The 15989-nt window shown below is 42.7% G+C and overlaps 1 protein-coding gene across 6 annotated transcripts in view; it reads right to left on the reverse strand.

Moving 5' to 3' along the window:
• The window catches only part of MBOAT2 (membrane bound glycerophospholipid O-acyltransferase 2), a 150805-nt gene that overhangs the window by 24379 nt on the left and 110437 nt on the right, over positions 1-15989 (reverse strand). For all 6 annotated transcript variants that reach the window (XM_081483455.1, XM_081483454.1, XM_081483453.1 and 3 more), the window contains one exon: positions 3217-3312. In XM_081483455.1, the coding sequence (XP_081339581.1) occupies positions 3217-3312 (96 nt within the window). The remainder of the gene's footprint in view (positions 1-3216; positions 3313-15989) is intronic.

Below are 15989 nucleotides of genomic sequence, written 5' to 3' on the forward strand. Positions count from 1 at the left end.
AATGGTCTCCTTGAGCTGATTTGTCTCTATCTTTGTACCAGTTCACTGATGATGCTCAGATGTTTTCTCCTAGTGGATAAAAATCATATTAAAGTGGGAGTTTTACATCAGGTTGTCCATCTGTAAAACGCCACGTTGTATTTCTTCAACACACTTAAATATTTTAAATTATAGTCAAGTGAAATATTTTTATTTTAGTAAAATACTTAAGGTCCTATCACATGCATATTGTTCTTAATGTACACTATACTCTAAATCGTGGGATCACGTAACTAGTTTTTTCCAACAGAATGGGAGAAAAAGTGGAGGGCAGGCATGCTCTCTCTGGGCTCAGCTCACTACGGGACACGCCAGTCCCTCGATTTAATCAAGAGGATTCTAGAGACCCTGAAGGAGATGGGGCCACAAGAAAGGAGCCTGGTTCCCTGAATGATTGTGGGGAGCAGAGGCCCCCTCCTCAGTGGGCTGCATGTGAATGAGAAATAAACTTGCTTTATGTAAAGTCATGGGAGTAATGTGCTTTGATAGTGGTTAGCCCACCCCTAGCTAAAGAGTGACAAGAGTTTAGAATAGCAGATAAGGGAAATAAAAAAGGTAATGACTAAGATAAAAACGAAGACGGGGTTATGAGTCTCCAGTGAACACTGGATCACATGAATTTGTACTTCTACCAATTCTTATGAATAAATTGAAATCTGCTATGTTAAACTACTTAGTAAACGTGGCAGTTTAAAAATACACGTAGCTAGTTCCTATTTTCATTACTCTAAGATGACAACATGTGACCTAGGCTACCTCTCCAAGTTCATCAAGATTCAAGGTGGCCCAATACACCTACTGATTCTGCTTAATAGCTTTTTGCTTTAAGAATTCCTGCTGTTTATAATGGAGAAGGCAATGGCAACCCACTCCAGTACTTTTGCCTGGAGAATCCCATGGACAGAGGAGCCTGGCAGGCTGCGGTCCGTGGGGTCGCTAAGAGTCGGACACGACTGAGTGACTTCACTATCACTTTTCACTTTCATGTATTGGAGAAGGAAATGGCAACTTACTCCAGTGTTCTTGCCTGGAGAATCCCAGGGACGGCGGAGCCTGGTGGGCTGCCGTCTATGGGGTCGCACAGAGTCGGACACGACTGATGCGACTTAGCAGCAGCAGCAGCAGCAACTGTTTGTCAGTTGATAATGAAAGTGAAGTCGCTCAGTCATGTCTGACTCTGCGACCCCATGAACTGTAGCCTACCAGGTTCCTCTGTCCATGGGATTTTCCAGGCAAGAATGCTGGAATGGGTTGCCATGTCTTTCTCCAGGAGATCTTCCCAACCCAGGGATTGAACCCGGGTCTCTCTCATTGTAGGCAGACACTTTACCATCTGAGCCACCAGGGAAGTCCTTTATAAGTTGATAGCCAACATCTATTCTCTTCTTCTGTATGTCAGGTTATTCTCAATTCTATTCAATATATTGCTAATTTGACTACCTAGTTTTTTAGTGTATTTAATAAATTTTGTTTTATCCTGGTTTTATTTGTTCTTTTAAATATAGTCTTTTATCCAAGTCTAGTTTTAAAATCTGTTTAACAAAAGTAAAATCCACTTTGATATCATTAAGGAGAAAAAGATAATTCATCCTCTGCAATTCTCCTGTTTTACAACAGTGACTTTTCTGTAAGCTCACACAACATTGGCTCTTTTCTAGTGTTCAACATTTATTCATAGATGCCATGATTTGTTTCATTTTATTTTTTCCACTTACTTACCCTTCAGCTGAATTTACTGGTCATTATTTATCCTGCACAGATAACTCCAGACCTACTTAAAAGCAGGTCTTCTGTGTCTTTTTCAACAGAGAAAGCTGTCAGGCTTGACATATACACCGTAGAGTTTTATCTTCAACTTCCCCACCCAGTACGCAGATGTTAGCAGTTGTCCCTTTATAAAGACAGTGAACAAGTTCATTTTTAAGGACTTGCTGCTGCTGCTAAGTCGCTTCAGTAGTGTCCGACTCTGTGCGACCCCATGGACGGCAGCCCACCAGGCTCCTCATGGGATTTTCCAGGCAGGAACACTGGAGTGGGTTGCCATTTCCTTCTCCAATGCATGAAAGTGAGAAGTGAAAGTGAAGTTGCTCAGTCACGTCCGACTCTTAGCGACTCCACGGACCACAGCCTACCAGGCTCCTCTGTCCATGGGATTTTCCAGGCAAGAGTACTGGAGTGGGTTGCCATTGCCTTCTCTTTAAGGACTTGGACTGCATTTATCTCATAAGTGACATTCAATCAGTTCTGTTACAGGCAAAAGATCCTTCCAGAACCAAGGAAGGACAAAATTTCCTCTGAAGAAAAAAAAAGCCTGAAGTTATTTCTACCACTCACTAGAATACTGAATATTAGAATGTAAAACATTTCATAGATGTGAAATGCATAGAAGAAAAACACATGTTCAAGTGCATTCTCATGGAAATTCAGACTGACAAAGCTAGTCCAAGGACTTGCATCCAAAGACAGTCCCACAGTGTGTTAAGAAGCAAGAACAAGCAGATGTTACAAAGCAGCTGGTGAAACACTGTACAAAAGGGATTCTAAGAAGGGAGGGAGGAAGGAAGGGAAGGAGGAAAGGAGAGAGGAAGGGAGGGAGGGGGAAGAAGAAAAGAAGGGTATCAAGGAAGCAGGCTCAAAGGGACTGATTTTCAATAGTTCTTAGGTAACTGCAAAAATTTCTAACAGAATTAGAACCAGTGAAGTTGCTCAGTTGTGTCCGACTCTTTGCGACCCCATGGACTGTAGACTACCAGGCTCCTCCATCCATGGGATTTCCCAGGCAAGAATACTGGAGTGGGTTGCCATTTCCTTCTCCAGGGGATCTTCCCAACCCAGGGATTGAACCCAGGTTTTCTGCATTACAGGCAGACGCTTTACCGTCTGATCCACCAGGGAAGCCCAGAATTAGAAAATGCTTTCAATATCGGCAATATCAAACAACAAATTTTATTCTCATATATTTAGAAATTTTACAAAAGTCAATTAAAAAAAAAGGTTACTTTGTGACTTACACATCACTATAAGAGACTTTACAAGACAAAAAATGTTAAATTTACAAAAAGAATTTTAAATGAAAAGAGTTTTTCATTTGAACTACTAAATGGAACTATATTTTGTCTTTTAACCAACATGTTAGAATAGATAAACAGACTTCTGAATCAAAAGTTTTCATCTTACCCTGAAAAATCAGCAGAATATTGTCCATAATCAAAGATATAGACTCTAGTGATTTGGCATACTGTGAGGTATCCCAAAGCAAACACGAAACAATATCTGGAAAACAAAAACAAGCTAGATTAGTGAAATAAGAAGATTCATTTTGTTAAAGAATACATTTTAAACTAACATATTAACTATATGATATGGTTCAAAAATTGTGAACATCACTGTATCTACTCCACAAATGGGTTTCTTTGATAAACTGTAAAAACGCGTTACTAATGTCTGCTTCAGTTTCCTTGAATTTTGTACCATTTTCAACGGCAACACATTTAGTTCCTACCTTTATTCATTTTTTCCTTCTGAAAAAACCTCCATATAACAGATTATGTATCTGAAAGTCAAGCTCACAACGTAAAACTGAATATGGTAAGTACTGGTATCTATTTATTTTTCCTTCTTTTTAGAAAACAAAATCTACTATAAAAATATTTGGCTGCAACACACATCAAAAAGTTCTTTAGAGTATTTTTAAAACTTGTCCTCCATCATCTAAAATCATAAACAGTGTGTGTCAGGTGGTATTTACCCACATTTTATAAACATAAATGTTTAATAATTTTCAGTCTTAAAATGTATGGGGGAGAGCTACAATAATTAAAAACATCAGGATTTCCCTGGTGGTCCAGTGCTTAAGAATCCGCCCATCAACGCAAGGGACATGGGTCCAATCCCTGGTCAGGGAAGATTCCACATCCTGTGGGGCAACTAAACTCACGTGTTGCAACTAATGAAGCCACGCTCTAGAGCCTGGGCTCTGCAACAAGAGAAGCCACCACAATGAGAAGCTCCCGTAGCAAAACTAGAGAGTAGCCCCCCAGCTTGCTGCAACTAGAGAAAGCTCGCGCATGACAACAACAAAGACCCAGCACAGTCATAAATTAATTATTTTTAAAAAAGAATTAAAACATCATCTAGGGGAGCTAATGTATGTTATCAATAGAACAGAAATTCACAAACGGACTCTGGAACATATATTCCACTGTGTAAAATGAAGGCTGTAATGCATATTAGCAGGAGTGAATGGACTATCACCTAATGAGTTAAAACAATTTGGGTGGGTGAATGGAACTATACTTTCATCGAAACCATCCTAGATGGATAAAAGAATTAAATATACAGTATAAAACTAAAACACATATGAGCTGTGGATAAATATTCAAATGTCCTCAAATCAGTGAAGGACTTTCTAAACATACATAATATAGAAGAAATCAACAGAAAAAAACCCAATGTATTTGATTAATTTAAAATCATAAACTTCTCAAATAGGCTATTCAGGAGGTTTTAGGAAAGCGTCCTTTCAAACTTCAGACAAATAGGTAATTCTGATCTACTTGGATTATTCCTGAGCAAAGAAGTCTTCACTAGGTTACTGAAATAATCTTTAATAAGAGTTTAGCACACTAAAACTAATTGTAATCTAAAATAAGATACCTCGACCAAGCAGGGTTTATTGGATAAATGCAAAAATGATTCAATATAGGAAGCCAAATTAAGTGATGTAGGTATTTACACCTTGAAATTTGGCAAACACTATAGATTATTCAATGAACATGAATTTGAGCAAACTCCAGGAGATACTGAAGGACAAGGAAGCCTGGAGTGCTGCAACACAATCAGTCAGATAGGACTTACCCACTGAATGAACAGATTATTCAAACCAGAGATAATCAAACCAAAGCCTGTAGGATAAATCTCACTCCCTACTTTGCTTCTGTCAATCAAATTTCGTTTGACCACACTCATGGCCATTCACCCACTCCAGTATTCTTGCCCAGAGAATCCCAGGGACAGAGGTGCCTGGTGGGCTGCCGTCTGTGGGGTCGCACAGAGTTGGACATGACTGATGTGACTTAGCAGCAGCAGCAGCATGGCCATTTACATGTATACTGTTTATGGCTGCTTTTGCCTCAGAACACCTGAGCTGAATAGTTGCAGCAGCATCTACAAGGCCCTCAAAGTCTAAAATATTTACTATCTGGCTCTTTATGAAAGAAGTTTGCTGACCCGAATCAGAAGCAATGAAGAGAATGCTAATAATACATGCTAAACTTTTAAAAGTATGTCATGACCTGCAGCTATGACATTGTGAATAGGCTCCCCCTCAAAAAAACCCCAGAAAATCTTATTCTTCTAGCATTCAAAAACTATTATTTAATTCGGCAAAGAAGTTGCTCTCATTCACATTATGGACAAAAAAAGTGTCAACCTGTATCTTTGGTGTTTCACTTTCAACTTACTCATTAATGTAAACAAAAATATCAACCAACATTCATTAACTGAACCACACTTGTTTGCCCATGATGTGAGCAACTTCTTCACTGAACTGGAAAATTCTGTGGTCTAATTCTGTCAACTCGTGATTGAATTGCGATCATGGATTAGTTACGAGTTTGTCAAAAATCAATGAAAGCATTCTGTAGAATCAAAGAAAAAGAGCGGATACATGTAGCTGGCGTAGTGTGAATTCCTTCTGCCCAGAAAAAGGATCTGATGGCTGTAGTAGCAATCACCTTGCATCCCTGAAGTAGTGAGCTAACAGGAGAAGGACAGAACCGCAAAACAAGAAAGAAACCTGCCTCTTTAATAAACACTGTTGAGCAACTACGCTGGCTCTGAAGAACCTAAGTCCAGAAAAAATCTGAGGTGCTGGGTTTTTCCCTATGATCCAGAACTGAAATGCGTTCCTAAGCGATACCAAAGCGCACCACATTTTCACTGTTATTTTTGAGTTAGGCTGCAGGGAAGGGTGACAGGGAAAGCCTCTGATTTGTCAAGTTCAGCATCAGCACAAGAAAACAGACATATAGGCCAATACATACATGCATGGTGTTCTTATCAGTGCTGCGGTCAGTACATGTTTCACTGAACGTCTTCAAACAGAAAACACACCTGCACATAAAATCCAAGCAGACCTGACCGAGACTTAAATAACGGCTCCGTCAACTTTTTACTCTTCCTATCTGTGTGATCTTGAGAAAGTGACATTACTTCTGAACCCTCGTTCTCGCCCTTAGAAAAAGCAGATACACAGGGAGGGAGACTAACTGTTCTAACTCAGTCACCGTGGTCTAGTACTCACTGCAACTGACAGTTCACAGGTGGGTGTGAAACTTAAGTATAGTCAGTGAAACATGACACAGAGCTTTTGGAGAGCCCTTCTCCTTAAATAGCAAGTAGGACACTTGCTGAGGAGGGCATGTCAACCCACTCCAGTATTCTTGTCTGGAGAATCCCCTTGGACAGAGGAGCCTGGTGGGCTACAGTCCCTGGGGTTGCAAAGAGTCGGACACAGCTAAGCAACTAAGCGGAGCACACAGGACCCCTGCTACTGCTATGTCGATTAAGCCCAGCTAGCCTACAGACAATCTGGTGAGATGGTGAAGCAAAAAAGCTAAATAAAACAAAGTACAGAACTTTCTGATGCCCTCATAAAAACAGAAGTTGCTGAGTTAATCAACAAGAACTGCCTTGCCTCATGACTTCTCCCTGTAAAGGTGAATCTCTCTGCACTGGTTACCACTATGCCACTATGAGTTATACCATTACATCACTATGAGTAGGGATTTTTGCTCTCTGCAGTTTTAAAAGCATCCTGATACTATCATCCTTTATAACAAAATGAAATCAACAAGATTTGAAGAGTTCCAGAGAGAACATTTTATTATTCATTCAAATATAAGTGTTGAATTACTGCCCCATTTTAAAAAAGAGAAACCACATCCAAAACACCGATTCTCTAGATATTAGATATGAAGTGGAAATTGTTCAGGGAAAAACAAAGTGCTTCGGGACTGTGGGATTAATGGGCTTGAGATGCTGAGAACTGAAAAAGAATTCTTCCCAAATGAGGAAAACAGGCAACATTACCAAAAGGTTCAAAATCTTGATGGAGAGAAAGACAAAAACTAATAAGTGAGCCATTATTTTAATGTGCTGAAGTCAAATGAAACTCTTCCCTTTTAAGGTGCTCAAGTTCAGGGGGCTCTGGGTGCAGCCCCAATTCAGGAAAGGCCAACAATCTGAGGGCTAACTGTGGTGTGTGCTTAGTTGCCTGGTCATGTCCAACTCTTGGGACCCCACGGTCGTAGCCCACCAGGCTTCTCTATCTATGGGATTTCCACCTGGGAAGCCCTACTTACTATACAGTTCGATTTACATGAAATTCTAAAACAGATAAACTGATCAAAGGTGGTAGAAAGCAGAGAGCGAGCGGGTTGCAAGGGGCTGGGCTATAAAAATTACAAAGGGAATGCGGGAACTTTGGCGGATTAATGAAGTGTCCTGTGTCTGGATTTGGGGGGTAGTTACACAGTTCTGGACATTTGTCAAAACTCATTGAACCGGTGGTTCTACTTTGTTTAAGGTGATTTTTACCTAAAGAAAGTTGATCTTAAAATTATTTGGAAACAAATTTTATAATCTCCTTTGCAGATTCCTTCTCAACCTGGGACTCCAGGGCTCAGTCCTCTTCTCTGTTTATACCTATTTCCAAAAGGATTTCATCCAGTCTCACGCCTTTAATGGAGAAGGCAATGGCACCCCACTTCAGTACTCTTGCCTGGAAAATCCCATGGACGGAGGAGCCTGGTAGGCTGCAGTCCATGGGGTCACTAAGAGTCGGACACGACTGAGTGACTTCACTTTCACTTTTCACTCTCATGCATTGGAGAAGGAAATGGCAACCCACTCCAGCGTTCTCGCCTGGAGAATCCCAGGGACGGGGGAGCCTGGTGGGCTGCCGTCTATGGGGTCGCACAGAGTCAGACACGACTGAAGCAACTTAGCAGCAGCAGCAGCATGCCTTTAAATACAAACACAACAGTCATGTGAATACGAACACAACTATTAGGCATAATGACAGTTGGGACCTACAGGCAAATGAAGTAAAACAAAAGATGAGTGTTCTATTTCTGGGTATATTTCAAAATAGGACCTTAAGTCTGATAAAGTCAGCAGGGACCTGGAAAGATTGGCTGCTTATAAACTGTTCAAGTTTCCTATTTAAAAATTTATGATTAATCAAGTCTGTTCATTTATAGTTAGTGGCTATCACGCGTGAGGCAACCTGAAGAATTCATTTTCTATGGAGTGGCATACTTGAGAATGAGGCTGGTATTCTAAAGCCAGCAACCCAGAGTGGGTTTGGCTCTTCTTTCATCTCACTCTACTTTTATGAAAGTAACACAGGCATAGTTTCAAAGGGTCCAGCATGGATCACCAGGACCAAGTCATCTGCAGCTGCATACACTGCACACAGGCTCTGCTCCCCAGATGCCACTTCCCGACCCACCCTGGACCTGGCAGGACAAACTGGCCCATCCTCAATAGCATCATCCTCACCAGCACTTAGGTTCCAGTTTCTGCCTCCTTGAGTTTCAGATAAACGTGTGTGTTGAATCTACTACAGTTACTGGAAGCCTCAAAATTTAGTCTTATAATCATCATTAAAACATCAGTTTTCTAAAATCTTTTTGACAGTATTTGCATTTTATTCTAGAAGTCCAGTTATCAATTTAATGGAATTTTAGTAAATGCAATCCTTAACATTTCTTACTCTTTTTACTTTGTACACAATAACACATTCTAAGATACTTTGTTTCTGTTAAGGTATTAGGACCAAAGGTTAAGTTTATCCTCAGGTAACCAACAGGTGAGTATCAACTATCTAACTAGGTGACGTCTTAAGCCAAGTTGAAAGGCTCCTTCCACTATTGTTTTTTAGCTGCCAAGTCATGTCTGACATTTTGGGACCCCTTGGACTACAGCCCGGGATTCCCTGGTGGTCAGACAGTAAAGAGTCTGCTTGCAATGTGGGACACGCAGGTTCGACCCTTGGGTCAAGAAGATCCTCTGGAGAAGGAAATGGCAACCCACCCCAGTGTACTTGCCTGGAAAATCCCACGAACAGAGGAGCCTGGTAGGCCACAGCCCATGGGGTCACAAACAGTCAGACACAACTGAGCTACTTCACTTTCACCTGGACTACAGCCCACCAGGCTCCTCTGTCCATGGGATTTTCCCAGCAAGAATACTGGTGTGGGTTACCATTTCCTTCTCCAGGGGATCTTCCCAACCTAGGGATCAAACCTGTGTCTCCTGCATTGGCAGGTGGATTCTTTACCACTGAGCCACCAGAGAAGCCCTCTTCCATTATTATCACATTTATAAACACATTCTCGTAAAGATATACAGTAGCCACTCTTCACATTTTGAAATCACATGCCTTATCTCTTCCAAGAGTTTTGTCTGTTAAAGATGTCACTTTGACTCAACATGCTTGCCTTTTATAGAAGGAACAGAAAGAGCAGTGAGATACCACTTCTCCATTGCAGGAACCTGACATCAAGCCAGGGAGCACAGCCATAGTGTCTGACAGCCAATGGTGAGTGACGGTGCTGGGTTTTTCCAGGATTAGCTATTGAGATGCCAGTCACCCCTGTCTCACCATGTCTATTTAGAGCATCTTTATCGCATCTTGTGAAAACTGTTCTCTTAGATGTTGTATCCTTCCCAGACAGCACTCCTTGAAGATTTCAGACTTCTGAGTCTATGAGAGCCTGGCACTGAGCTTGACAAAGAGAAGGCATTCTGTAACGCAGCAGAACAGAATGGAAGCAGTGTGAAAACATGTTCATCGCAGGCCAGGGAAGTAACTGAGGGCTCCTCCCGGGACGACAATGATGTGGATATAGCCACAAATACAGAACAGGAACGACACAGAGGAGAGGACGCCTCCCTGTGAGGCTAAATGCCCAGAGCCAGGAGTGGCCAGCCTGACACGTACCAGTGAAAACTGGGAGGAACTACAGGAAATGAGTTAGTGTGTAAAATAGGGTTCAGGGTATTCGGACGGGCCATGAGTGTCTTGAGCATTTCTGGCTATTCTCCTGCAGGCGTTCAAAGATTTTTGAGCAACGAGTGATATAGTGAAATAGTTCTTAGGCAAGTAATAGAGACTAACTCATACACAGGATGCATGGTAAGAGATAAGGCTGGGAGTCAGAGGAGCAGTTATGTAGCAGGAAGAAACAAGTTCTGAGTTAAGATGGGGATGTGACAGCAAGTTCTGAGGGTTTCCAAGGAGAAACTAAAAAATATCTCATAATATATCGGCTGCAGAAACTAAGGAGAAAAAGTCAAGTTTGTAAATTAGGGCATATCAAGAAAACACAGAAGTTGACTCTGGAGTCCAAACTGGCTTGGGCTGGAAAGCTGGCTTGGTCTCTTCCTAGCTGGTGACTCAGACCAGTTGGTAAATGAAGCCTTAGTCCTCTTCTCTTTTTCAGGCACATTTCTTTCTTAGTTAATTTCATTGCTTTGAAGGCTTGAAAGCCTCTACCCTGAACGCCACACTTGTCTGACTGCTGTTCCCACATGAATATTTAATGAGGCCTCTCAAATTTAACATGCAAAGAAAGCCCCCCTACGCAGGAAGCTGCCTGTCCCCAGCCACCCCATTTCCTACATAACACAGTCCACCTGCCCACTCAGACCAGAAACCTAGTTTAGATCAACGCTGACTTAATTCTAATAAAACAGCAAGCTTGCTCCAACACAGCTCCATTTTCTTCTGTGTCCTTTGTGCTATTATTACCGTATGTAAGAGTTTGCTCAAATTCATGTTCATTGAGTCATTGATGCCATCCAACCATCTCATCCTCTGTTGTCCCCTTCTCCTTTTGCCTTCAATCTTTCCCGGCATCACAATTTTTTCCAATGAGTCAGCTCTTCGCATCAGGTGGCCAAAGTATTGGGGCTTCAGCTTCAGCATCAGTCCTTCCAGTGAACATTCAGGGTTGATTTCCTTTAGGATTGACTGGTTTGATTTCCTTGCAGTCCAAAGGACGCTGAAGAGAGTTCTCCAGCACCACAATTTGAAAGCATCAATTCTTCAGCGCTCAGCTTTCTTCATGGTCCAACTCTCACATCTGTACATGACTAGTGGAAAAACCATAGCTTTGACTAGACAGACCTTTGTTGAGAAAGTAATGTCTCTGCTTTTTAATACACTGTCTAGGTTTGTCATGGGCTTCCCTGGTGGCTCAGATGGTAAAGAAATTGCCTGCAATGAGGAGACCCAGGTTTAATTCCTGAGTCGGGAAAATCCCCTGGAGAAGGGAATGGCCACCCCCTCCAGTACTCTTGCCTGGAAAATCCCCTGGAGAAGGGAATGGCCACCCACTCCAGTACTCTTGCCTGGAAAATCCCATGGACGGAGGAGCCTGGTAGGCTAGTCAGTCCATGGGGTCGCTAAGAGTGGGAGACGACTGAGCGACTTCACTTTCACTTTTCACTTTCATGCATTGGAGAAGGACATGGCAACCCACTCCAGTATTCTTGCCTGGAGAATCCCAGGGATGGGGGAGTCTGGTGGGCTGCCGTCTATGGGGTCGCACAGAGTAGGACATGACTGAAGCGACTTAGCAGCAGCAGTAGCAGATCTGTCACAGTTTTCCTTCTAAGGAGCAAGTGTCTTTTAATTTCATGGCTGCGGTCACTGTTTGCAGTGATCTTGGAGCGTGCTGTTTCTGTTGCATCTCTCTCACCCACGGTACACAGTGGCTGACATCTCCCCTCCGATTTTTAAATTCACAGTTTTATTTTTCAGCCTTACTCTAGGAGTCTCCCCTGTGTCTGTAATCTCAGTGGTCAGTCAATGGCTAGTCAGGGCTTGTGCTTAAAAATCTGCCACCAGTAAGGTTTCTGCCCTCCGCTGAGGGTTCCAGGTGTGGGTCTGAGAGCTCGTTCAACAGTCTAGCAGGTTTCAAGCCTGCCCTGGCCATCTCTCTCCTTCAGGTCCACCAGACTTCCCCTGACGTGGAGGCAGTCTCCAGGCAGCCATGGTTGTATCGGTATCTCTCCATGGCTCTCTCGCTGCCAAGAATCTCTCTGCTATACGTTAGACCAAATCCTCAGGACGGGAGAGCTAGAGGCGTCCTCTGTGAGCCACTGCCTGGGTTTTCTGCCTTCCACCCCGAAGCGAGTCAACCAAAGCTGCGGTCTTTGCGGCCGGCCCTGCCCCAGGAGAACTCTCTGCCAGGGAATGAGGGGTGGAGGGGAGCCCAGGCAGGAACACCGCCGTTTCCACTGTTCTCACTCAAAGGTCAACAGTTTTCTTTTAAATAAAAGCTTCTCGAATTGCTGCTTGCTTTGAGTAAATTTTCAGAGCCCAACAATGGTTTTGACCAGTTTTATTGCTACTTTGGGGGGAGAAAATTTGTGGATTTTCACTCCTCAGTAGCTGAAACTTCAGTTAATTAAAGTAGGCTTTGGTAGGCTTGTACGGAAATATGATTTCTGTGGCGGGGGGGTGGGGGGTGGGGTGGTGGTGTAAATTCAAGTTCTAAAACAGATTCAGAAAATCGGAAACATATCCACACCTAGAAAAGTCCCCGGGGCGGGACGAGCCTGTCAGCCCTCACTCGGAGCATGAGCTGACCTCTGTGGCTGGAAACCAGCTCTGTTAAGAGTCTGTGACTCTAACAGAAGAATTTTAAAACACTTTTATAAAACCAGCTGCTTTACCGCAAAAACCAGCCACCACATCATCTTCATAGAAGACTCAGAGGCCCCTGTTCTGTTCCCAGTCACTAGAGTGCGGCTGTCCTCTTGGGGTGAAGGGACCTTCTCCCCAGGGCCCCCACTTGGGCTTCTCCCTGGATGGGGAGACTCCGGATTCTCTCTTACTGTCTTCCTAGAGACCTGCAGGTCATCTATGTTCCCTGATAAAACTGCTGTTCCTCGGAAGACAGGGCCTGCCGGGTTCCCCGCCCAGGAGCCCTCTCACCTGGAACGACAAGGTCTCCACGAGTCACAAGCACAATACAAGTCGTGAGGGGCTGTGTCTGTTCTTCTACAAAGCCTTAGTCATGACAACAGGTACGGAGCTCAGCTGTATTCAGCAGACCAGACGCAGACCGAGACATGGGTACACGAGGGCACTGGGTCCTTTCCTTTCTCACTTTGCTTACAGACGACAGAAAGGACCCAAACCACGTGGCAACTGTTCAGCTCTTTTATAAAATCTAACTCTGCTCCCACACCTGTGTCTGTAACATAATGAAGTTACTTAATGGTGTTTTATAAAGAAAACTTCCAAAGATGACTCAAAGATAGAAATAAAATTGGGTATTGGCTCTTGGTATCAAGCAGGATGATTTTATCGTTCAAAATGCGAAGACTTCTATAGAAATTCCCTGGTGGTCCGATGGTTAGGACTTGGCGCTTTCCCTGCCAAGGGAGTGGGTTCAATCCCTGGTCAGAGAACTAAGATCCCACACGTTTTGCGCTTGGCCAAAAGGGAAAAAAAAAGGGGGGAAAAAGGCATAGACTTCTATAGTTTACATCAAGATTTCAGACATCTGGATTGTAATTAAAAATATCACCTGATTAGATAGTCCTTAAATCAATCAATACACATAAGTGAAGTTTTAAAGGTTTTAAAAACATCAAAAACTGTATCTGGCAGTCAGTGTAATGACAGAATCTTAAACTGAGAAAGACAATTACCCACAAAAACGCATCCATCTTATCCAGATTTCAGTCTATTCTAATTGCTACTAAAACCAGAACCGTGAAAACTAAAGTCCGTAAAGGGCTTCACGTAATCCTGTGCTGTGCCGCGCTTAGTCGATCAGTCGTGTCCAACTCTTTGCGACCCCAGGGATGACCACCCGCCAAGTCAGAGACCCGGCGGCCCTCCCGACGGGAGGAACCTGCCGGTCTCTGCTCTTCGGGGGCTGTCTTTGCTCTTCAGGGGCTGCGTGTTGTAACAAAGCATGCCGAGCTCCCTTCCCACCTGCACAGACGATCACTCACCTTTCTTCCATTACCCTTCAGAATGAAAACCACATAGGTGGAAAAGCGGAAAAGGAAAAAGGTGATTCAGTTCATTCTGTGAAGATCTTCAAAGCGAGGGCAGCAAGGAAGACGATGTGTGTGGCGATCTAAGGAAGCTGGAGCTTATAGAGCAACAGCGGGCTGGAGGGGTCGGGAGGAGCGTAAAGACAGCGGGGCATCCCCACCACCCACTGAGAGCTGACCTCGCCAGGGGCGGTCTCAAAACGCCTTTCAGGTGTCCACGCCTCAAACGACCCAAGAGGAGACTGATGAAGCAAGGTGATGGCGAATACAGGCAGGGGGGAGATGAAGGAAGAAGTGAGGATTTATCCCACTGGCTTCACTGCTCAGCTGCCAAGTCTGGATAAATTAACAAACTAACCCAAGAATTAGAATTAAAGAACTTTAGCTTCCCAATTCACCCTTCAAACTAAGATTAATTTATATTACTTGCACACACACCAATTATCAATGAAGGAAAACAACCCCGAAATAAAATGGGTAGGACACTGCCTGTTCCCCATGGAAAATCCTCATGTTGTGAAGGTCAGGGGGGAGCTGAGTTTAGCAGCTGGCTGCATGGGGCTTTGGTGCTGAACAGACTGGGCTTCAAATTCTGACCCTGCTGAGGACCAGCTGTATAAACCTGGGGAAAGCATCTAGGTCTCTGAATCTCTGTTTTCTTCAACAATAAAGCTGAGATACAGTATTACAGCACAGGTGGCTGTAAGGATCGCACGGGAAAGCACCTTAGCATTTGTGTTTAATAAATATCACTGGCAGTTTAGCTATTAAAAGTAATTTATTTGTAATTAAAGTTGTCTATTGTCCTTTGGGGTTCCATCCTACTCATTTCTTAACTTTTATCATTTTCTTCGTTGGATTTTATCTTCAAGTCTTTAAGGCTGTTCTCTGAACACTTTCTAAAGCTCTCGTGTCTAAGGAAAAAAGTTTATTCTATTATCTTGTACTATTATCTATTACCTTGTACTATTCTAAATAACAGCTCTCTAATAATTCATGTTTTGAAATGAAGCTATGCTCCAACAAAATGAATTCTATATGAGACTTCTTGGAACTTTGAAAGGCAAATCGTGCCAACCCCATCCTGACACTGTTACCTTCTTCCCAAGGCAAGTCCTGCTAAGGCACACAGTCTGTCATACCAAGATTAATTTCCAGGCCAGGAAAAGACGAGCAATCCCATCTCTTCTCTGGGCTTCACTAAGTGTAACCAAAAGCTTACACTTTTGAGAGAAATAGGTGCCCAGGCTCACCTGCCTATAACATCCTTTCAGCAAAATCTCCTACCGTTTTTCAGGTCATCAGGTATTCTGCCCTCTTATCTTCTGATTCTCTCTCCATAACTACTCTAAATAAGAACTGTTTAATAAGCCAGCAGCAGCAAGCAGGATGGGATCACTGTCTTTTCCCTATTCAAATTTATGTATCAAAAAGTATATTAAAAGTCTTTTCTTAGTCAACTGACATTAAAGTAGCACTTTAAAGTCTATACTTATTATGTAATTAAATAAGTATCAGCCTCAAGCATGCAACTTGCAAAAGACTGAACAATTTTAAATTAAGGTAGATTATTGAGAGAATAAAATCACTTTTATTCAAATATTTCTCTGGGAGGTAAAGCCTTTTAAAAAGACCCCATCACTGCGTTCTAATGATGACTAAGACAAACCCAGTCACTATGTCTCCAACATGCTTGCTATTCTTTCAAAAAATAACCCAGGCTGTTTATGCTATCTGGTAAGAAGGTGAGAATCTTTTTTTCTCTAATTAAAAAGAAAACTTTAAATGAATCTCCATAAATCAGCAATAACCACAGAAATTAATTTCACAGACGTCCAGGACTGATCATTACTGGTTTTGCT

The sequence above is a fragment of the Giraffa tippelskirchi genome, chromosome 4 (assembly GCF_054371585.1).
Source record: "Giraffa tippelskirchi isolate mGirTip1 chromosome 4, T2T-mGirTip1v1.2.pri, whole genome shotgun sequence".
Lineage (NCBI taxonomy): Eukaryota > Metazoa > Chordata > Mammalia > Artiodactyla > Giraffidae > Giraffa > Giraffa tippelskirchi.